The following is a 24,154-nucleotide window of genomic DNA, read 5'->3' on the forward strand; positions in this document are numbered from 1 at the left end:
TAACTGAGACAGAGAGAGGGATAGACAGACAGGAATGGAGAGAGATGAGAAGCAGCAATCATCAGTTTCTCGTTGTGGCACTTTAGTTGTTCATTGATTGCTTTCTCATATGTGCCTTGACCGTGGGGCTTAGCAGACTGAGTCACCCCTTGCTGAAGCCAGCAACCTTGGGTCCAAGCTGATGAGCTTTTGCTCAAACCAGATGAGCCTGCACTCAAGCTGGCAACCTCGGGGTCTCGAACCTGGGTCCTCCGCATCCCAGTCTGACGCTCTATCCACTGTACCTGGTCAGGCACAACTTATCTCTTTAAAAGCTTATCCTTTCATTTCATTTAAGGACATTTCTTGACAATGTATTGCACGATTGAGGTGGCTAAAACTGAAGTAGGCCTAATTTGTAGAAAATAAATACATGAAGTATCCAACAGAACATTTTGCAATGATGGAAACATTCTGATCTGTGCAAGCCCAGTAAGCCACTAGCCTTGAAATTGGCTACTATGATGGATGAACTGAATTTTTAATTTTATTTAATTTTCATTAATTTAAATAGCCACATGTGACTACCATACTGGCCAGTACCTAAGTCTGGTCCTCAGATACTGGGAATAAGATCCTCAAACAAGAGCTGCTGTTCTTTAATGCCCGGGAGGGTGTGCCAGGCAGGCTGGGAGCTTACCTTGCTGCATGCAGATAAACAGAAAGGCTCTATTCCTGAAGGTCATATATGTATAAGTGCTTCTAGTTATGCGAGGGACTCAATTTTTAGGCCCTTTCCCTGCTGGGAGATGTTACGGAGGCTCCTCATTATATAAGCCACTTTTTTTTTTTATTGTAAGTAACATAAAGCAACTGTGGCTGACTTAACAAATAAAGGAATTTATGAAGGATATGGTATAACTCAGAGAACTGAAGGAATCTTTGAAGAGCCCTGGCCTTAGAAAAGGGCCTTGGGGCAGCAACTAAAGGCAGTGCTTTTGGGGTAAATCTGCTCCAAGCATCCTGGCCCTCACCTTATTCCCATATCATTGGGAAGGAGGGTCTAGTTGGCTTAGCTTGGGTCGCTGCTGATGTCTTGGTCAAGGGAAGACAAAGCACTTTACTGGACAGAGACTGCCTATAAAGAAAAACAGAAATGGATGGTGGGCAGGCAAAAACAACATACATATAAACTGTGTAACATCTCGTGCACAAGCAACAGGGTGATACAATGTAAAACGGAATTAGTGGGTTAACCCCCATGTTTTTAACACAGGATGTAGAGATAGTAAAATCCTTAACCATGTTACATTAGAGCACCCATGTTAAAATGAGTTACTTTGGCTGAGTGTTTTCAAGGTTCTTAATATGTGACTTTTCACAGCAGCCCTATGAAGAAGTCAGTATTTTCACTCCTCTTTTTCCAAATCAATAAACTAGGATAATGAAAAACTATGATTTGCTCAGAGAAAGGTAATTACTAGCAGAGAAATGATTTAAGCCCTGAGCCACTGACACCTATTTCTTTCCTTAATCCACATTGTATGTCTTCTCCAGTTTTGCTTTTAGCACAGAGGAGGGTGGCAGAACTTGGTTTAACATTGATAATTCAGGCCTTTTATGTGCTAATGAGAGAGACTCTCTATTCATTAGATACGCTTAGGACATGATTTGACCTGATGAATACAAGTGCTTTATAATGAGTTTTAAAATTATATTTGTTCAATTTCTGTACTTTTCACCTCCAGTTTTTAAAATCTTTTTTAAATATGTACTTAAAATTCAGTTCAATTTTCCATTAGTCTTAAAACCACCTATAACTTTACTAGATATTACTATTGTTAACATGTTAGTATGTATCCTTCCAGTCTTTTTTATAAACATATAGATTTACACTTTTAAATATAAGAATGTGATCATACTATAAATAATTGTGTATGCTTTGTCACTAAACAATATTATATGAGTATTTTTCTCTACCATTTAATACTTTTTCATACCATTTTTCTAAATATAGATAGCTTTTTCATCCTTAAAAATCATACATTCTCACTATTAAAAAAAATTCAATATACATAAAACGAGACAAAATTCATCTGGTATCTTACCACTGTTTTATGAAAAACCTTCCAAAAATTTTATATAATTTTATATAAATGAGGTCATGTTATATGTGGGTTTTTCTATATGTTTCTTCTTAATGGTATGTTGTGGCTATCTTTTCAAAGCAATTATGCACATAAAACTACATAATTTTTTTCAGATAATTACACAAACAGTTATTGAGCACTTACAATGTGTCATACAGTACTGGGTACCAAGGTGACAAAGATGCATGAGAAAAATCTGTTATTGTTTTTAATGACTTGGAATATAGATAGCAGATATGTCATAATTTATTTTCTTAGCCTATTCCAATTGTATATTTAGATTATTCCCACATTTTTTTTCTGTAACAAGTATAATGGCATGAATCAATGTTTTTTTCAGCCAAATCTTTGCCCATTTAGATAATCATTTTCTTACTTTAAATTTCTAAAAGTAGACAAAGAATATGTAATATTTTAACACGCTTGGTGTTCATTACCAAATTGCTTTCTGATCATCTTAATTTTTGTGTTTTATGACTGTATTTTTGTTTGTACAAATATAGGCAGTCCTTCAATTCAGCAAGTGAGCACAACTAAGTTAATATTATTTTGAATTTTAATAACTATATCCTTGATTCAGAGTATTTTCATATCATTTACTTTATCATCTAACACCCAATACCCACATGTGAGGCAAAAAGAACTGGTATGATATTTATTTGGATATTTACATGTAGGAGAAACCAAGGCCCATGGGAACCAAATAATCACCTGAGATTCTGCATATACTGGCAGAAACTCCAGGAGCACTGATGAGATCTTGTTGCAGTGAACATTGTAGTTGACTCCCTTACACCAGTGTGATCTCAATTGGTCATTCTAGCTACTTATAGTAGTTGGCTGCCCTTGACCATGATTGGTTCTCAAATTTCAGGCCCATGGTAGATTGAAACAATGAGATTCAAAGACGAGCTTCCTGAGACTTCTGGGTAAAAAGCTTTCTCAACGTTTAAGAGTGAAAAGGAAGCCTGTAGCCCGAATGCCAGTGACAGTTATTTTACAGCTGTTAGGAGAATGAGCCCCATGACAAAGCTGAAATGAGTTAAGTCAGGGAGAAAAATGGAGTCTATGATGACATTATGAACACTTGGACCAATCTTGTTAATAAATTCTCTGTTATGTCAACAAATGCAGGTCTCTGTTTAGGACTGTTTTTATAGTTGAAAGAACTTTAAGTGATAAATGGCTCACATTTAAATTTATAAAAATTTATAAAAATTTGAATACCGCAATAATTTTCGTCAAATATTTTTTCCTACTATACTAATCTCTTTTGGCTTAGTATTCAACACAAATTTTATGCCTTTGGCATGAAAAGAATTGTTAGGTTCTTGAATTAAAAAGAAAAATAGAATACAGATTTGTCACTAAGTTTTAGCTGAAACTGTTTTCATATGTATTATATTCCTTATACAAAAACAAAATAAACACAACAGCTTTCCTGACTGAAAAGGCAGGGTCTCCATCATGTATTTCTCTGTGAAATGGACCTGGAGATGTTGTCTTGGGTTCTCTAAAAGGAGTATTTTTCAAAATTTGCTTTTCTTGTTGATAAAATATTTACAAAAAACATCAGATTCTTATTCTCTAGATGAAGCCAGGTTTTTAGAAATATTTTTTAGACTTCTAAAGAAAATTGTTATCTTAAATTTTTTGAAGCCAAATTTTGCCATTGTAGTTCACATTCAGTTCTCTTTTTTTTATTTAGAAAATTAATTTAACAAGGATGACAATGATCAATAATAAATAGTACATAGGTTTCAGGTAAACATCTCTCTAGCATTCAAACAGTTAATTATGTTGTATACCCATCACCCAAAGTCAAATCATTTTTTATCAACTTACATTTGTCCTTTTCATATCCTTCCTTCCACTCCCTCACTCATGTTGCCACAACCCCAACCCCTTGTTAACTACTTCACTTTTACTTATGTCCATGAGTCTCAGTTTTATATCCCACCTATGTATGAAATCATATAGTTCCTAGCTTTGTCTGATTCACTTGTTTCATTCAGTATAATGTTCTCAAGGTCCATCCATGTTGTTGTAAATGGCACCATGTCGTTATTTCTTATGGCTAAGTAGTATTCCATGGTATATATGTGCAACATCTTTTTTATCCAGTTTTCTATCAAGGATGCTTTGGTTGTTTCCATGTCTTGGTCACTGTGAATAATGCTATGATGAGCATGAGGGTATATGTGTCATTATGTACCAATGTTTTCGAGTTTTGAGGGTAGATACCCAGTAGAGGGGGATTGCTGGGTCATATGGTAGTTCTATTCTTAGTTTTTTGAGGAACCACCATACTGTCTTCCATAATGGTTGTACTCATTTGCATTTCCACCAGCAGTGAATGAGGGTTCCTTTTTCCCCACAGCCTTTCCAACACTTGTTATTACCTGGTGTCTCATTGTAGTTTTTTGTTTTGTTTTGTTATTGTTGCTTTTTGTATTTTTCCGAAGTTAGAAGTGGGGAGGCAGTTAGACAGACTCCCACATGCACCTGACCCAGATCCATCCAGCAAGCCCACCAGGGGGCAATGCTGTGCCCATCTGGGGCATTGCTCCGTTGTGGCCGGAGCCATTCTAGCCCCTGAGGTAGAGGCCCAGGAGCCGTCCTTAGCACCTGGGCCAACTTTGCTCCAATAAAGCTTTGGCTGCAGGAGAAGAAGAGAGAGATAGAGAGAAAGGAGAGGGGGAAGGGTGGAGAAGCAGATGGGCGCTTCTCCTCTGTGCTCTGACTAGGAATTGAACCCGAAACTTTCACATGCCAGGCCGATGCTCTACTGCTGAGCCAACCAGCCAGGGCCGCATTGTAGTTTTGATTTGCATTTCTCGAATAACTAGTAAAGATGAGCATCTTATCATATATTTGTTGGCCATAGGTATGTCCTCTTAGGAGAAGTGTCTGTTCAGGTCCTCTCCCTGTGTTTTAATTGGATTGTTAGCTTGTTTGTTGCTGAGCTTTGTGAGTTCTTTGTATATTTTGGATATAAACCCCTTATCAGAGCTGTTATTTGCAAATATCAGCTCCCACTTAGTTGGCTGCCTATTTGTTTTGTTGTCAGTTTCTTTTGCTGTGCAGAAGCTTTTTTAGTTTGATATAGTCCCATTCATTTATTTTTGCCTTTACTTTCCTTGCCTTTGGGGTCAAATTCATAAATTGTTCTCTACGGCCAAGGTTCATGTTTCTTTAATGTTTTCTTCTATGTACTTTATTGTTTCAGATCTTATATTTAGGTCTTTGATCCATTGGAATGAATGGTTGTGCAGGGGGACAAACTGTAGTCAAGTTTCATTCTTTTGCATGTGGTTTTCCAATTTTCCCAGCAGCATTTATCGAAGAGGTTTTCTTTTCTTCATTGTGTATTTTTGGCTCCTTTGTCAAACAAAGATTATTTGTCCATATATACATAGTTTTATTTCTGGGCTCTTGATTCCGTTCCATTAGTTGGTATGTCTGTTTTTCTGCCAATGCCATGCTGTTTTGATTATCGTGGCTCTATCGTATAATATGAAGTCAGGTAGTGTGATACCTCTGGCTTCATTCTCTTCCCTCAGGATTGCTTTGGCTATTCAGGCCTTTTTATGGTTCCATACAAACCTGGTGATTTTTTGTTCTATTTTCTTAAAAAATGACATTATGTTTTTTGATGGGGATTGCATTAAATGTGTATATTGCTTTGGGTATTATGGCCATTTTAACTATGTTAATTCTTTCAATCCATGAATATGGAGTATTTTTCCATTTCATTGTCTTTTTCAATTACTTTCAATAATATTTTGTAGTTTTCAGTATATAGGTCCTTCACATCCTTTGTTAAGTGTATTCCTAAGTATCTTGTTTTTTGTTGTTGCAATTGTAAAAGGAATAGTTTTTTGAGATCATTTTTCAAAGTTTTGTTATTGGTGTATAGGAAAGCAATAGACTTTTGTATATTGATTTTTTATCCTACTACTTTACTGTATTGGTTTATTGTTTCTAATAGGGTTTTGGTGGATTTTTTGGGTTTTCTATATAAAGGATCATGTCATCTGCAAAAAGTGATACTTTTACTTCTTCTTCCTGATATGGGTGCCTTTTATTTCTTTCTCTTGCCTGATCGCTCTGGTTAAAACTTCTAGAACTATATTGAATAAGAGTGGAGAGAGTGGGCAACCCTGTCTTGTTCCTGATTTTAGTGGAAAAGTTTTCATTTTTCCCCATTTAGTATGATATTAGCTGATGGTTTGTCATATATGGCCTTTATCATGTTGAGGAACTTTCCTTCTATTCCTATTTTATTGAGAGTTTTAAACATAAAGAGATGTTATATCTTACTAAATGCCTTTTCTGCATCTATTGATAGGATCGTACAAGTTTTGTTCATTGTTTTTGTTTTGTTGATCTGGTTTATTACATTGATCAATTTCCATATGTTGAACCATCCTTGTGCTCCAGGAATGAATCCCACTTGATCATGATGTTTTATTTTTTAATGTGTTGTTGTATTTGATTTGCTATTATTTTGTTTAGGATTTTTGCATCTGTATTCATTAGAGATATTGGTCTGTAGTTTTTTTTTGTGTGTTGTCCAATTAGTTCTGAAAAGTGTTTGGCCAAATGTCACTATCAAAGCAATTCACTTCTGCAGATATGCAATTTGAGAGTTTACTTCCAATAAGGAAGAAAGGTGGTTTGATGATGATATGAACATGATGTGTTCTTTGAAGAAAAAAGAAATGACTGTATTACCAGATAGTATACGAAATATTTCATATACATTTCTCAGCCTCATATCAACACTATGAGGTATATACTCTTTTTACAATAATAAGCGAGACTGAGCAGCTAAGTAATTTGCCCAAGTTACATAGCTGATAGGTGTCAGAACAATATTTGAACACAGTAGAAAATACATTTTCTGAGCAAGAAGATGGGAAGTACCTGAAGAAAATGACAGCACAGAAATTGCTTCTGTGAGCTCAAATTTGGTAGAAGCACACAAATATAGGGGAAGCCGTGTTGGTAGGAATAGCCTCACAGTTATACCCAGAAATGCCAGTTCTAATGAAAAATTTCAAAACCAACCATTTAGAGGATTTCAAAAGATTTCCAGAGGTGGATCTATAGTAATCAGGATAGCCAACTTTCACTGAACACTGAACATGTCTCAGATACTGTTCTACGTGGTTCACTGATACTGCCTCATCTCATCCTTAACAGCAGTCCTATGCAGTTTACAGATGAAGAGCCTGAAGCTCCCAGTGGTTAATTAACTAACCAAGGGCCTCAGAGTTTATAAGTGGGGAAGCCAGGATATGAGCTCAGGTGGTTTAATTCCAGAACTTGCCTTCCCAAGGACTCGCTACATCAAGGAAGGAACAGGCTCTGTGCTCAGGGTGTTGGATGCTCCACAAAAGCAAGTAGGGTAGAGAAGAAGCCCAGAGTATAGTGGGGAAAGCCGGAGCTCTCAAGTCAGGAGACCTGTGCTGAAGACCTTTGTCTTACGAACTTGATTACTCAGCAATTATTCTTTACCTCTCAGAACTCTGTCTATGTAACAGGGATAATTATACCTGTCCTATCCACTTCCACAGGTTGTCATGAAGATCAAATGAGGCCATGTGCATGAAAGCACATTATAAACCTTAAAGCCCTTTATAAATATAAGTATATTGCCCCATATAAATAAATGATTGTACCATCATGAGAGCTATATGGCATTATGTAAAGAATACACAGAGACTTTGTCTAGTCGGGGGGCAGATAACCCCCAAAGTTTGTTTTCAGCTGCAAGCAGAGATCTTATATGCAAAGCAGGGCTTTAAAAACAACAACACTAAAGAATATGAGTTTGAATGTTGATAAGTGTTTTATAAATAGCTACATAATTAGCATTTAGTTACTGCAAAAAGTATATATAATATTTTATTCCCTGTTAGAGGCTGTAATGATTCTGCTGCCTCTACATCCTAGGAGGTTTTTACTTACTTTCCCCATGATAATTTTAATACATGGAACCATTATTAACTGAATTAAGAACAAGTAAATGAGCAGTAAAAAAAAAAAAAGTACAGAAAAATTACAGGTGCCTGTGGTGAGTAAGATAATAACTAGGTAAAAATATATGAAATAATTACAGTGTTTAAACGGCGGAGCCGGCATGAGGAAAATGACTCAATAGAGTATTCAGCCTGCTGTTGGCAAGGTCAGAAGACCAGAGCCTACACTGTGGCCTTCACCTCTGTTAACTCTCAGTCCTCATACCTCACTGAAAGCAGATCCCATTTGTCCTCAGCCGCGTTTACGTGATGCTGAAGGAGCTGGTCCAATTCAATGAAGATTTAGTTGCTCAAAGTCTGTGGTCTTGTCGAGTAAATACTTGATAACTAAATGATTCTGTTTAAAAGATGTACCATTTTAGTGTTTGTGTAGACTGAGTCAACTTGGTGACATTGAGTATGATCTTGTGTAGAATGCATCTCTGATCTGTATTTCACATCTCAACAAAGATAGAACTTCAGATAATTTATATAAAGGGTTTTAAAAAGCCATGGTGAATAAGATAAAAACATTCTCTTATGTTTTAGAAAGTTGCATTATATATCACACTCCAAACAGTGTGATTGAATTGTTTAAGGTAAGCAGTCACTCAACAAACACTTGAGGCTTTTTATGTTTTCCTGTGTTGAGTCCTTGACTAGGAAATGTAGAAACTCACAATGAGTTTAACACAGGGTTCCTGCTGTTAGAGATTGGGACTTAATGGAATCTTATTAACATAACAAGAGAAACATCAAGTTAGAATTTGAATGGTCAGTAGATTTAAGAATGTTTGGTTAGAAGTGGTGAGTCACTGCTTTCTAAATCCAAAGATACCCGACAGAGGACCGGCTAAAACTATAGCCATAGCGGAGGGGATCTAGTTCAGTTTCTGTGCTTCCCTGACAACAGATTATCAAGGTTGCAACAATTAACTCTTGATTTCTTGCATGCATTTTGCTGTCTTTGAGAGTTTTAAGGGATCAATTTCTACATCTCAGATGGAATTCCCTATTATCTAATCTAATTCTGTTGTATAATATATGTTAGCATAAAAATATTAATGTCAGAGAAAACACAACAACATAAACTGGTAAACAGAGTCCTAGTGAGGGAGATAAGAACTGAGGTCTAGTCCCAAGAATTCTATTGATGTATTTGGAAAAAATCACCTCATTCTACTTAGTTTCTTTACCTCTAAAATGGTGGTTTTGAAGGAGATACAATCAAAGGGCTTCTGCCACTCATAAATTCTATGATTCTGTGAATGATCTGAAATGATCTCTGTCAGCAGTGTGTCTGGCCACTTCAACTCTGTAAAGTCAGTAGCCACAGCCACCATCACAGCCACCTGGCCCGTGCAGGTTCACATTTGATTTGGACAGACGGTAATGAAACAACAGAGACAAGAACTGGTGGGCCATTACCTTTAATCCTAGCTTGCACCCCGGGGGGCAAGAAATACACACAGTGGGAAAACACTTTCCTTTCCATTCAGGGCTCCCAAAGCCACTGACTCATCTGAGTATTCCTGGAATCGAAAGTCCCACCAGCTTTATTCATACTTCTGTTCCCCATCTCCTTCTCTCTGCACAAACTCTGCATAAACTGGCTATTCCTTCAGCACTCCGGCATCTTGGCTGCCTCTCCTCTGCAATGCTGATGGCAGGATCTGAGCGTGAGTGCCCCAGGTCTGCCTCATTTTATAGTGTAGAAATTAAAGCTTTTAAGCCAGTATACAAATAAGGAAGTCCCTAATACAAAGCCACTCATCTGAGGCATAAATGGGATTCCTCATAAGAGTGCCCCACCCCACATCATGCAACAGTCAAGGGTGTGGGGAAAAGCTCAGTTTTGAGAAGATCTTAGTATTAAAAGGGTGGGAAAGGCTTAGTCTTAAAACCAAGCCTTAGACTATAAGGACTTTGTCAGCCTACAGTCTGTCCCCCACACTTAATGCAAACTATAAGTGAGCAAACATATATATCATATTTACAAACTTATTTGACTAACAAACTCTTATGACTTTTTAAAATTCTATGAATAATTCTAGATTCTTTCACAGACTTTTACTTAGCACTTTACGAGATGCCAGAACCATGTTATCCTTGCCTCTTTTTCCTATGAATTAAAGCAGGCATATTACTGCTTACCTGCACCCAACTGTCCTCATGTCAGAAATCATGGTCCTATTCAATACAAATATTTCAAGATCATTTGACAAAATCATTAGATTATTATATTTTTTATTTTTTTCTACTAATCTACTTTTAACATAGACATTAACCAATTATATATTTCATTAAAAATTTTTTTTTACTTATTCATTTTAGAGAAGAGAGAGAGAGAGAGAGAGAGTGTGTGTGTGTGTGTGTGAGAGAGAGAGAGAGAGAGAGAGAGAGAGAGAGAGAGAGAGAAAGGGGGAGGAGCAGGAAGCATCAACTCCCATATGTGACTTGACCAGACAAGTGCAGGATTTCAAACCGGCTACCTCAGCATTCCAGGCTGACACTTTATCCACTGCGCCACCACAGGTCAAGCCAATTATATATTTCAGATAGTGTTCTTCAAATGTTAAAAATATCTTGTGTGTGTGGTATGCATTGATAATCCTTTCTAAATCCTTATTCTTCCTGTGAAAGTGTTAGATTTTTATTACACGTGGGACTTTCTCCATCAAATGGATAATGCATTATTCCAGTTTTAGCCTGATGTGTTTAAATTTATGAACATACTGCATTTGCTTTTTTTAGTTTGCATTTTGACATCATATTGAGACAAGGGACCTGGTGGGATATTCCTTATTCTTTGGCTGCTATCTAAAGGAAATACAGTTTTTCCCTCTCCTCGCTTTTTTGTAGAAGTTTAATAAAATCTAAAAATCACATACATCTTCTAAAAGCCTGAGAAGATTGTTTTGGGAATAAATAGAAGCCCCAGCACCTCACCTGTAACCATTTCAGGTGTAATCAATGACATATAAAGCCTCCTCTGTGTCCCTTAAGATTCCGAGCGAGCGGACTGTTCAGGAACGGAACAATATGTTGCCTAGGGAGGGACAGCACCCTGGAGCACACGCCTGGATTCAACTATAGAAGTGGTATTACCCCCACTCTAATTTAGTAAATAAACATCTGTAAGGGAAAAGGCAAGGCTTTGTGAAACAAATCAGTGTTTCCTTCTGTTTTTCCAGAGGCAAATGTACTTAACTTTTTATGAGAAAATACAGAAAGCCTCTTCGCCCAGATTTGGTCAGTTCTAGCTCCCATGAGGTTAGGAGCTAGCTACTCCTGACCAGCAGCAGGCACTCAGCTCTGGGTTAGATACTCAACATACTGTGTCAGCTCCTGGAAACTTGGAACTTCAGTGGGGGAATAAAGGAACAAAAACCTTTTCCATTAAGATTTTTGCTTCCCAGATACAATTATTTAATAATTTCATGAACTGAAGCACTAAGTCACCATGGCCAGAGTTTGGGACTGTGGGAGTGGTGATAATAGAAAGAGCTTTGTCTGGATTTGTAAACCCTGCCATTTACTCATTGGACAACGTTGGGCAGATCTCTTCTCCCTGACCCTCAATTTCTTCTTCTGTAAATATTCCCCCTTTACGTTTGTAGAGAACATTATATGATCATGGAAGTATATTAAATGTTTTTGTTATAAACATTTAATCAGTGGTAGTCAACCTGGTCCCTATCACCCACTCATGGGCGGTCCAGCTTTCATGGTGGGCGATAGCGGAGCAACCAAAGTATAAATAAATACATAGATTTAACTATAGTAAGTTGTTTTGTAAAGATTTATTCTGCCAAACTTAGCAAAAATCCAACATAAAGTACTTGGTAAGTAATTATTATTATATGCTTTAACTTGCTGTAACTCTGCTTTATAAATTTTATAAAGTAAAGTTACTTCCCTACTTTATAAATCACCATTACTGTGGAACCAGTGGGCGGTTAGAAAATTTTACTACTAACAGAGATACAAAAGTGGGCAGTAGGTATAAAAAGGTTGACTACCCCTGTTATAAACTATCAAGCTCTTTACATATTTGAAGTATAATAATGCTAATCTTTTCAATTTGTTGACAAAAAGACAGATTTCCCCAGCAGGAAAGAGAACAAGAAAAAAATCTTTGTCTTGACCAGCACTGTTGATTTAGTTATCCTATCTGAGGGCCCAAGAGGTTAGCTACAGGTATGCTGCTGATAGTTCTGTATCCAACACACAAGCATGTGTATTGTTTCCTGGAGTCCAAATCAAGATAACCTGGATAAAGTTAGAATTATGGCCACTTCATATCAACTTGAAATTTAAAACCATTTCAGCCCCATACAAGTAGAAAAGACTCTTTTTCTCACTAACTCTTGGGTAAACCAGGGCAGAGTCTTATAATCTGTTAGGAATTATTCATTTGGTAACCCTTATGTACCTGACTATGCTGCTAGTTACCATAAAAAATAGTCATAAGATGTAGTGTCCAGTGTTGCAATTCTTTGGGAAAAAAAAGACCCAAGTTATGTGTGCATACAAGCAAGAGACCAAAGGGTTAATCAGAAAAGAAATAATTTTCACATAAAGTGATCTTGCCTACCCCCCTTTTTTATTGTAAGTTCAGAGAGAATTGTAGCAATACAGGTTGAGCAATTTTCTTTTTTATGAATCCCGTGCTCAATTTATGAATGCCATTTTGCAACCCATTTACATGCAGTACACCTTTGCTTTAAGGTTCTGTCATTTACCTTGATCATAATTATTTATGGTCGTTTTAGAAAAGGCCTTTCACTGGTGCGGCTCTCTAGCAGCGCAGGCACGAGGCAGTTTTCTGCAGTGCCCTTTACGTCATGCTGGGAAGCTAAGGCATGGCCAGTCTTGTAGGCCGCTCTGAGGCATGGGGGTGCTGTGTAATGCAGAAGAAAACGAGGTGGAATAAGGAGTCTTGGATTCAAAACCAACTCTACATCCTCGCTATGTAATCCCGGCCATTGATGCTCCTTTACTGCCAACTGTGCTCGCTTACGGATAACGACCACTGTCGTACTCTATGTGCAAGTCGCAGTGTAAGGTATAATCAGGAAATTGTCCTGTGAACTACTTGTCTGTGATAGGATGTACTATAAATCACTGAAAAAGGAACAGTGTGTCTAGTCTAAAAACTTTCTTGATAACCTACTATATTGCCCTCACTGTAATCCACATGAGAATGAACACTGAGAGCAGGGACCTGTGCCTGACGCATACATGTAGTAGGCACTCAATTAATTTGTCGTATTAATAAATACCTATTATAAAATATCTAGCTAAAAGTCCCTGTACTGGGCATGGTGTAGAATACAAGACAAATAATATATCATCTGAAGCCTCAAAGAGCTTATAGTTTATTTAAGATGGCTAGCCATAAATGCACGAAAAGCTAATGTGAGGTAAGTTGTGGTTTTAGAGAAGAGAAGAAGGAATGGGATAGAAACTGTGTATGAGTCTCTCACTAGAGTTCAACACAGCAGGAAGCTTTTTTCCTCCTGGGTGAGTGTATCTCCCTGCAGCCTCACTTCCCACCCCCGAAATCGCCACATCCCTTTGTATCCGTCACGGTTCCACATTATTGATGACCATTTGGAAAGGTTTAACTGAAATGCATATAATGAAGGGGATTCAAGAGATGTGTGCAGAATTATGGGGACCAAGAAGAGATGGCAAGGCAGCCAGAGACAAGCGGCAGTGGGAAGCGTACCCCCCTAGAGATGAAGCGCAGGGTGGAGGGCAGGCAGGGAAGCGATGCAGCTGGTGAGAGCTGGGGCGAGGCACAGGAGTCCTTGTCACCACCCAAGTCCAGGGGGAGCCGGGCAAGTCTAATTCTTGGGCAACTATCAGGTCATAGTCAGCAGTCATTAATAAGGGTTTGTATTCATTTGGTCCAGAACTTTTACATGAGTGGAGTTTTTCTTGAGAGCCTACGGGAAGAAATGAATCAATTGAAAAGGCTGGCCCCCTGAAGCTGGGATCTGTCCCTCTCTGCCTTTGCAAGTAGCATAGTCAAATGAGTGTGAAATGGCTAATGTCTTCCTTGACTCCTCGGAACTTACCACGCACAGCCTTCGCAAGGTACGGAGCAGGAGAAGATGGATTATTCCTTCAACAATAAGAGGCGAGTCATCCGCCTGGTTTTGCAGTGGGCTGCTATGTATGGAGACATCCTACAAGAGGATGATGTGGCTCTGGCTTTCCTGGAGGTATGTGGGGTCCTCCCTTCCAAAAATACATCTTTGTCCTGCAACATATGCACTACCCATAGGCAAGGAAGCTTCCCTGGAGAAACTGTAATTGCAAATTCCAGACTCTGTTACCATGTTCATTTATTGGAAAGGTACTATAAGGAAAGTGAAGAAAAGCATCATCCATTGTCCTACCATTCTAATTCAATAACTGGTAGCATTTTAATATATTTTCATTTGGCCTCTCTTTCTTTGTATATTTTCCATTGTGGTGATCACATAGCACCCATCATTTCACTGGCTGCTTTTTCCGCTTAACTTCATGTAAGGATTTTTCCAGGGCAGTGTACCTTTTCTAATGACATCTGAGTAGCTATGCCACAGAGGTGTTTACTTGTTCCCACATTGCTGAATAGTTACATTATTTCCATTTTCACCTTCCTAGAGTAATAATGTAATAAACATTTTGGTGCAAGTATGCCTATCCTTGGTTACATTCCTAGACACAGATTACTAGATTAAATGGTAGATTTTTGAGTGGAGTGTAGCAGATAATTTTATTGAAGAATTACTCGGACCAGGAGGTGGTTCTGAAGAGACACGATTTATTTATTTATTTTATTTAAGGATTTTATTTACTGATTTATTTATTTTTTAGAGAGAGAGGAGAGAGAAAGTAGGGGGAGGAGCTGAAAGCAACAGTTCCTGCTAGTTACTTCTCATATGTGCCTTGACCGGGCAAGCCCAAGGTTTCGAACTGGTGACCTCTGCATTCTGGGTCGATGCTTTATCCACTGCGCCACCGTAGGTCAGGCACATGATTTTTTTGTTTGTTTGTTATTTTTCTGAAGTGAAAAGCAAGGAGATAGAGAGACAGACTCCCGCATGAGCCAGACCAGGATCCACCCGGCAAGCCCACTAGGGGGCGATGCTCTGCCCATCTGGGGTGTTGCTCCGTTGCAACTGGAGCCATTCTAGTGCCTGAGGTGAAGGCCCTGGAGCCATCCTCAGCACTGGGACAACTTTGCTCCAGTGAAGCCCTGGCTGTGGGAGGGGAAGAGAGAGAAAGAAGAGGGGGAAGGGTGGAGAAGCAGATGGGCGCTTCTCCTGTGTGCCCTGGACGGGAATCAAATCTAACACATCCACACTCCGGGCCAATGCTCTACCACTGAGCCAACCAGCCAGGGCTACATGATTTATTTTGTAAACACTGCCTTTTAAGCTGAACTTCTCTTTTCCTTTCTCTGTCTCCAGCCCCACACAACAGCCTTGACTCTGGCATTTAGTCCTTGATAACTCACTGTCCTCCAAAACTTTGATAAGGACTTACAGTGTGGCTTCTATTTCAAACTTGATCAATCTGTATGTTCAAGAATGAACTATCCGAAAGAAACATACCCCTTATCTTCTTTTGAATCATACCATTTGTTAGGCAGAGATAGGCGAGGAAGCTAGGAAGTAAAGTATTGTGAAAATGTAAGGGAATGACAGTAGCTTAGAATCATGACTTGACCATGGCCTCTACCCACGGGGGCCAGGCCCGAGCGGTGGTCCCGCTGGCATAGCCACAGCTTTCATCGGCTGTGAGCAAAGCAGGACACACCTGCTGCTACTCTGGACCATGCCCAGAACCTCAGCAAAGAGACCTGAGTTAGGGCCACAAATTCAACATAAGTTTAGTACTGTGCTGAAGACTTCACCTGCATTTTTTTTAAACCATCGACAATTAACAAAGAGAGGTAAATATCAAATAAATACCAAATACCAAAGTAATACCAAATAAATATTAAAATTCCCTTGAAAAAATATTGAGATGAAAAAAAGTACTCTGAGGTAGACTATAAAATTATCCATTCCAAAACATTGCATTGCATTGCCTTTCATATAAATATCAAATAAACAACTCATTTGCAATTAAACTTGAAAAAATTCTGCGGTAAAATATACCCAACATAAAATTTGCCATTTTAACCACTTTTAAGTGTACAATTCGGTGGCACTGATTACATGCACAACGTGATACACCATCACCTCTATTCCCAAAGTCTTCTCTCACCTGCAGTTTTGACCGTAGGCATACTTTAACATTTCCTTTCTGGCCTCCAGTCCACGAAACTGGTCTGGAGACGCTAAGGAAGCAAATGACACAGGGACACGCCGTTATTGCTCTTTACAGAGTTGAGTGCCTTTTGCGGTTCTTGTTAAAAGCCTGTGACCTTTGCCAATTACAGGAATTTTATGTGTCTGTGTCAGATGATGCCCGAATGATCGCTGCCCTCAAGGAGCAACTGCCGGAGTTGGAGAAGATAGTCAAGCAAATGTAAGGAAGGGCTTGGCCTTGGGGTGTGCTTCCCTCGCGGAAGTGCCTGCTCTCAAAACATCTTCCACAGAGTCCTTTGCACCCCAAAAGGTGAAAGCGGGTTTTTCAGCCGCCATACAATGTCCCAGTTTGAGCAGACTGGGCCTCGGGTGCAGGTGGTATGAGAAGGCCTGAGGAACAGAAGGACCGAGGTCCTGCTTGGCAACCTCTGGGCGGCCACCCGAGAAAGCCCGAGAAAGCCTGGGAAGGGAAAGGTCCTGCTCTGGGGCATCTAGCACCATCACCTGTGTCCCTCTGGTTCAGAGCAGTGACTCCAGTCATAAAATGGTCAGTGGCATTTAAAAACTGTTTGAAGGGAATTACTTACAAGGAAAATTCACTTTCTGCTGCCAAAGCTGTTGATGGTGAGTATTTGTGTCCTCTCAGTGAAAACATAGGTTTTCACATGCTGTTCCTGAGCCACAGATTACAGACTGGAGAGAGTGTGTGCTGCTAGATAGACTTGGAAAGCTAGAAGCCCGGGCTTTTAACACCCATTCACTAGGGATCTGCCTGTCACAGGGCTGATCTCTGCTGTGTCCTCCATGCTTTGGTCTCTTAGTATTAAAATTAGGAGCCTCATATTGCCTCTTGAACAGATGCTGTGATTTTGTTTTCTGGCACAAGATTAAAGTTATATACAAATGAAGCTATTTCAAATAATAGTGCTAACAGTGTTAAATGCTGTGCTCTCTGTTTCTCATAGTTCAGAAGATGCAAAGAATCCACAAAAGAAGGTAAGTGGCGAGGGGGTAGGATTCTCTAATTGTGCCATGTAAAACGCTCCACAAATGAAATATTGCAACATACAGAAGTGATGTTTTCATCAATACAAAATATGTTTTCATTTCTTGACTCTGCTGCTCAGGTGTGTTTTCTTTGAGTTGTAAATGTGCACCTGTCATTCTCCCCGTGAAGCAGTTCCTATTATTACTTTTTACAGCACAAAGTTCTCTTGCAACAGTTCAACACAAGCGACGAGAAAGCCCAGAGGCGCCAGCCTATCCGTGGCTCTGATGAAGGTGAGAAATCTCTTCCAACTCAGGATTGTTTAGATATTTGGATAAAATCTTCTCCTGGGAATCTGTCACCTTGGACTCACAGCACAGCTTTTCTTGGAGTGCTTTTTTGCACTCTAAATGGCTTGCTTGGAGGGTACCTTTGGCATTCCAATTATGTACATTCTTGAACTCCGTGCTGGGAGCTGAGGTGCTGACGTGCTCCTCCACACCTCCCGGACTGCCTCTCTCTCTCTTGTCCTTGAAGGAAAGAAAGATGAACTCAGAGACCAGTTGTCAAGGTCACCCACCTCTGGCAAGAGCTGGCAGGAAGGTAGCTGGCGCTTTGCAGATGCCCAGCAGGGGTGGAGAGCAGGGTCCTCTGCAGAGCAAGGCTCCTTCCTGCCCCGGGAGAGCGCTCTGGCCCTGAGCACAGCCTCGTTAGCAGCCATCAGAGACACGCAGATGCTGGCCATTATTATTTGGTTGTTTGAGATTTTTCCAAAAACCAAAACCAAAATTAAACTAATAACAATGATATAAATATATATATATATATATATATATTTTCAAGCCACAGATTAATCTTGTAACTTAAGAGAGCCTCTAAACCCAAGAATTATAGTAGCTAGAATTGCTTCCAGGATTTGTGTGTTTACAGGAGAGCCTGTGATGCCACATACGTATCTGACATAAATGCCACCCAAGCTTTGTGGCCCAGCCCCAAGGGACACAAACCAGTGAACAAGAGAACAGGGATGTCGGCGTATGTCTCCTGCCCCACGCAGAGGCACTCCTGCTTGCAGAAGTGTTCGTGCTGGCTCCCCACTGTCACTCCAGACTGCAGTCATCTAGTCATCAGCCTCTAACGCAGCACTCCCAGTGTTGTGAAAATGAAAGGCTCGCAGAAAATTGACCAAATCGTACTTTTCATTTTTTCCCATGATCTATTTGTGGTTTTTTTTTACAAATATCCGTTGTTGTTTTTTAAATGGGAGATGACAGTCATGTGTGCACCTATTCTTAGACCAATGCTAAGGGTAAAGAGTTTTAGAAGGGGGCAGGCATAGGCATAGACAAGTCCAAATAAATACAATAGAAAGAATGGCAAGATGATGAAAATTTTGGAGGATGTCTAAACATTTTGCATAGCTAATGGTTTTCTTAAGAACTCCCTGCCCTGGCCAGTTGGCTCAGTCGTAGAGCATCCGCCTGTTGTGTAGATGTCCCAGGTTTGATTCCCAGTCAGGGCACAAAGGAGAGGCGCCCATCTCCTTCTCCATCCTTCCCCCTCTCGCTTCTCTCTCACTCTCTGTCAGTCTTCCCCTCCTGCAGCCATGGCTCGATTGGAGTTGGCTCTGGGCACTTAGGATGGCTTACTCCAGGGGTCCCTAAACTTTTTACAGAGGGGGCCAGTTCACTGTCCCTCAGACCATTGGAGGGCCGGACTATAAAAAAAACTATGAACAAATCCCTATGCACACTGCACATATCTTATTTTAAAGTAAAAAAACAAATACAGTATTTAAAATAAAGAACAAGTAAATTTAAATCAACAAACTGACCAGTATTTCACTGGGAACTATGGACCTGCTTTTGGCTAATGAAATGGTCAATGTCTGGTTCCATATTTGTCACTGCTAGCCATATCAAGTGATAAGACGCGCTTCCAGAGCCGTGAGGCGTGCGTCCTGCGTCACCGGAAGTAGTACTGTACGTGAGTGACGCCGTGCTTTGCGGTGCCGCCACATACAGTGCTCCTCTCACTGACCACCAATGAAAGAGGTGCCCCTTCCAGAAGTGTGGCGGGGGCCAGATAAATGGCTTCAGGGGGCCGCATGTGGCCCACAGGCCGTAGTTTGGGGACCCCTGGCTTACTCCATGACCTCAGGCGCTAGGAAGAGCTTGGTTAATGAGCAATGTAGCAACAGCCCAGATGGGCAGAGCATCACCCCCTAGTGGGCTTGCTGAGTGGTCCTGGTTGGGGTTGCATGCAGGAATCTGTCTCTGCCTCCCCTCCTCTCACTGAATAATAATAAAAAAAGAACTCTCAAGACTAATTGACCACGTTGCTGCTGCCTTCCCAATAGTTCTGTTTAAAGTCTATTGCCTGGACCACACCTACACAACCATTCGAGTGCCGGTGGCCGCCACAGTGAAGGAAGTCATCAGCGCAGTTGCGGACAAGCTGGGCTCTGGGGAGGGCCTGATAATCGTCAAGATGAGCTCCGGAGGAGGTAACAGTCTTACTTAGTACTTTGAGCTTCTGAGAAATGGGATATCTCATCCAAACCAAAACCCTACTGGGAGTTACTATGGCCCTTCCAAGTTGATCCAAAGAGACACATTGGTGCTGTGTATTCTCCTATGAATAACAGGAATCATATGGTTAGAAGTGAGTTGGGGAAGTATCTAATATCCCTGATTTTGTTAGGTTCCCACATTAAAGCATAAGGAGGTGCCGTGATCTATCTGAGGCAGCTGGAAATGAGGACTGGTGTGGATGTCTTTCCATATAAACCCTAAAAAAAAAAAAATCCTTAAGGCCTTGGAGACTGAGAAAGATAGATTCTAAGAGAGCATCTAGCATAACACGTTAAAGTCTGAAGTTGGAAGTGGACATAGGCTAGTTCTTTTCAGCTGATGATGGTCCCCTCTTTACACAGTGGAGAGCGCCAGAACCCAAGCTATCAGATGAAAGGAGGAGTACTTTCCCTGTGGGACCACTTTATTGCACTATGCTTTCCCAGAACATTATTCATTTGTCATATATCTGCTGGCCACTTAGTGTGGCTGTGACAGGAAAGGATGAGATGGATACATCTATGCCCCCAAGTTGCTCCCAAGCCAGTGAGCCTATAAGAAGGTAAATATACATAATAAATAAACCACTTGAATCCATGCTGGCAGGAGTTTAGGATTCGTCAGCAGGCATGGCAGTGAGAGCCAGGAGGAAGGAGCAGTAAGGTTACTTTTTCCAGCAATGATGTGAAAGCCATTTGAGGACTCTTTCCAGATCAGATGAGCTGTTTTCTGCCATGTTTGGAGACAAATGATTCCACTGGTGTAGGATTTTAAGGTGCATGCTGGACTCCCCCAGGATTTGTCCTTCCGTTGCTGTCCCAGTTGCACAGGGCCCAGGACGAGTGCCCTGGCTGACCCTCTGGTGCTTTCTTCCCGTAACTACCCGGGCTCCCTCACTTCCTTGGGTTTTCAACCAATGGCAGTGTCTCCCTGAGGACCGCCTTCCTTCCTCTCCTTGATTCCCTTTCTAGAACTGTAACTGCCCCCTTCCACACACACCTGGCCTCCCTCCCTGCTCCCACCCTTTCTCCTCGTCTCTTCTCACTCTGATGGATGGATGCATCTTGGTCACTGCCTCCCTCACAATGATGGAAGCTCTTTTTGAACCGGGATTTTTTTCTGTATTATTCTCTTCTGTATCCTCATTGCCTGGAGTAGTGTCCAGCATGTCATAAAGTCTAAATAATTATTCACTGAATGAATTAATTTTTTTTTCCATTTTTCCAAAGCTGGAAACAGGGAGGTAGTCAGACAGACTCCCGCATGCGCCCGGCCGGGATCCACCCAGCATGCCCACCAGGGGGCGATGCTCTGCCCCTCTGGGGGGTCGCTCTGTTGCATCCAGAGCCACTCTAGCACCTGAGGCAGAGGCCACAGAGCCATCCTCAGTGCCCGGGCCATCTTTGCTCCAATGGAGCCTTGCTGCAGGAGGGGAAGAGAGAGACAGAGAGGAAGGAGAGGGGGAGGGGTGGAGAAGCAGATGGGCGCTTCTCCTGTGTGCCCTGGCCGGGAATCGAACCTGGGACTCCTGCACGCCAGGTCGACGCTCTACCGCTGAGCCAACCGGCCAGGGCCTGAATTAATTTTTAAAATATTGAAAGCTTCATGTAAGCAATGTAATTGCCCTCTAAATTAGGAAATAAATGAAAAAAAATAATAAAATTTATATCTAAAGTCAGATGGGACCTCAGAACCTCCCTGCCTAAGTTTTCTAAAAGTGATCTTTCCATCTCCAAAGTGCTGGGCATGATTACCATTTGGAAAGATAACTTGTTATATAAATGGCAAGTGTGGGCCCTGGCTGGTTGGCTCAGTGGTAGAGTGTCGGCCTCGCATGCAGGAGTCCTGGGTTTGATTCCTGGCCAGGGCACACAGGAGAGGCGCCCATCTGCTTCTCCGCCCCACCCCCTCTCCTTCCTCCCTGTCTCTCTCTTCCTCTCCCACAGCCAAGGCTCCATTGGAGCAAAGTTGGCCCTGGCACTGAGGATGGTTCTGTGGCCTCTGCCTCAGGTGCTAGAATGGCTCTGGTTGCAACAGAGCGATGCCCCGGATGGGCAGAGCATCACCCCCTGGTGGGCGTGCCGGGTGGATCTCGGTCAGGCGCATGCAGGAGTCTGACTGCCTCCCTGTTTCCAAATTCAGAAAAAAAAATAAATAAATAAATGGCAAGTGTGCTTTTTGTATATAATTATAGTTGCCACACAGAACTGGGAGAATTGACCCTTGGGTATTTGCAGACCTGTTTGGTGGTCATCTCTGATGGCATCCTGAGTGCCACATGCCTGTGTGACTGCTGTGTCTTTTTGTGCAGCAGCCCCTTCAGTGCTGTAGTTTATGGAGTCGCTCTGTGTGTTCTGGTAATTCACCGAGCCAGCAATTTGTTGGTGTGATTAAGGCAGTGCAGCAAATCTCAGATGCATTTAATAGGCAATCTCATGCTTTTTATGTTCACAGAAAAGGTGGTGCTCAAACCTAATGATGTTTCAGTATTTACGACGCTCACCATTAATGGACGCCTGTTTGCTTGCCCGCGAGAGCAATTCGATTCACTGGTAGGTTGAGTGGCCTCCTCAGAGCAGCGTCTGCAATCGGAAAAACTTGTCTGGCGCTTACCTCTGCAGTCCTGTTGAACCTAGTTGCTAAAAAAATATCAAATGCTACTTGTTTTTTGTTTTTAGTTTGCTTGCGGTCTGTTAGATGAGCACAGGTGTGCATTTGAGACGCTCTGAGCTCTCAGGCTTTCTTCTGTGGAGTAAGCTTTAGCATCACTATTGGGCTGCGATTCAGCTTTCAGAACTCTTAGTAGTAACTCAGCTCCTTGACATTTCCCCAGTTTAAATATTAATATTAAAAGTATGAATAGTTAGACCAGGATAAAAGTAATTTAAAGACAAGCTATTCCAATTTATCATACTTTATAGGGAGGTATAAAAATACACTATGGCCTGGCCCTGGCCGATTGGCTCAGTGGTAGAGTGTTGGCCTGGCGTGTGGATGTCCTGCATTCGATTCCCGGCCGGGGCACACAGGAGAAGCAACCATCTGCTTCTCCACCCCTCCTTCTTTCTTTCTGTCTCTCTCTCTCCCCTTTTGTTCCTGCAGCCATGGTTCGAGCAAGTTGTCCCTGGGCACTGAGGATGGCTCCATGGCCTTGCCTCAAGTGCTAACATAGCTCTATTGCCAAGCAATGGGGCAGCAGCCCCAGATGAGCAGAGCATCACCCAATAGGGGGCTTGCCGGGTGAATCCCGATCCAGGCACATGCAGGAGTCTATCTCTCTGCCTGCTTACCTCTCACTTAATTTTTAAAAAAATCAAAAATTCTGCAAGACAAACAAAAGAGAAAAGAAATACACTATGGCAAAGCCCTTCTCCAGTCTACGAAAAATACTGTTCCCAGAAAACATTCTGCCTTGTGCAGGAAATACCAGGGCCCAACAGGCTTCCCTAAGTCTTCAGAACACTTGCTCCCAGCCACACGGTGCTCTCTGTGAATACAAGATTAACTGACCATGCTAATGATTGAGTAGCCTGCTCTCTTTTACGCAGGTGGTAGGGTTCATTTTCTGTTTATCCTATAGAAATTAGGCAGCCCATAGTCCAGTAGCTAGGAAAGTACCTTAGAAAACTTGCACAGCCAGTTCAGAGGACAGAGGACTAGTTTTGTCCATCTTTGAATACACAGGACTCCTTTACTAAGAAAAGTGCTCCAAGAGGGTAAAGCTGAACTGCACTGCATTTGGGGAGAGAGTTTAACTGCATCAATGCTGCACGAATATGTTCAAATTTAATCCAATTAGACATTATAGGTAAAGCAAGACCTTCCTCCTTGGGCTTTTAGAGCTTGTTTTCGCCTCATCATAATTCTGATTGTCGGGGTTGGGAAGAGCTATCTTGTGCACTCTAGCACAAGTTGGTGGGTTTTTGCAATAACTTGGACCCACCTGGAGAGGAACTGAGCCAGGGAGCCTTAGTTCTCTTCCTCCTCCCTCATCCATCGTGGCCCGTGAGCACCCTTGCCTTTTTGCAACCACCAGTACCGTAAGACCTGAGTCCGCACTGTCCTTTTCGTATATTTTAGTCATCTATGTTCATTGCCTTCTAAAAACTAAATGTTTCCCATT

At 41.2% G+C, this 24,154-nt stretch overlaps 1 protein-coding gene and 1 non-coding gene across 19 annotated transcripts in view; both read left to right on the forward strand.

Moving 5' to 3' along the window:
* Positions 1-24,154, forward strand: part of RAPGEF4 (Rap guanine nucleotide exchange factor 4) — a 319,360-nt gene that overhangs the window by 265,124 nt on the left and 30,082 nt on the right. For all 18 annotated transcript variants that reach the window (XM_066345716.1, XM_066345717.1, XM_066345718.1 and 15 more), the window contains 6 exons: positions 14,238-14,388; positions 16,602-16,690; positions 17,436-17,466; positions 17,673-17,751; positions 19,818-19,964; positions 22,486-22,583. In XM_066345716.1, the coding sequence (XP_066201813.1) occupies positions 14,238-14,388; positions 16,602-16,690; positions 17,436-17,466; positions 17,673-17,751; positions 19,818-19,964; positions 22,486-22,583 (595 nt within the window). The remainder of the gene's footprint in view (positions 1-14,237; positions 14,389-16,601; positions 16,691-17,435; positions 17,467-17,672; positions 17,752-19,817; positions 19,965-22,485; positions 22,584-24,154) is intronic.
* On the forward strand, positions 21,826-21,901 carry TRNAA-CGC (transfer RNA alanine (anticodon CGC)). The gene has a single exon. It is a non-coding gene; the product is annotated as a tRNA-Ala (tRNA).

Source organism: Saccopteryx leptura, chromosome 7 (genome assembly GCF_036850995.1).
Source record: "Saccopteryx leptura isolate mSacLep1 chromosome 7, mSacLep1_pri_phased_curated, whole genome shotgun sequence".
NCBI classification, from domain to species: Eukaryota; Metazoa; Chordata; class Mammalia; order Chiroptera; family Emballonuridae; genus Saccopteryx; species Saccopteryx leptura.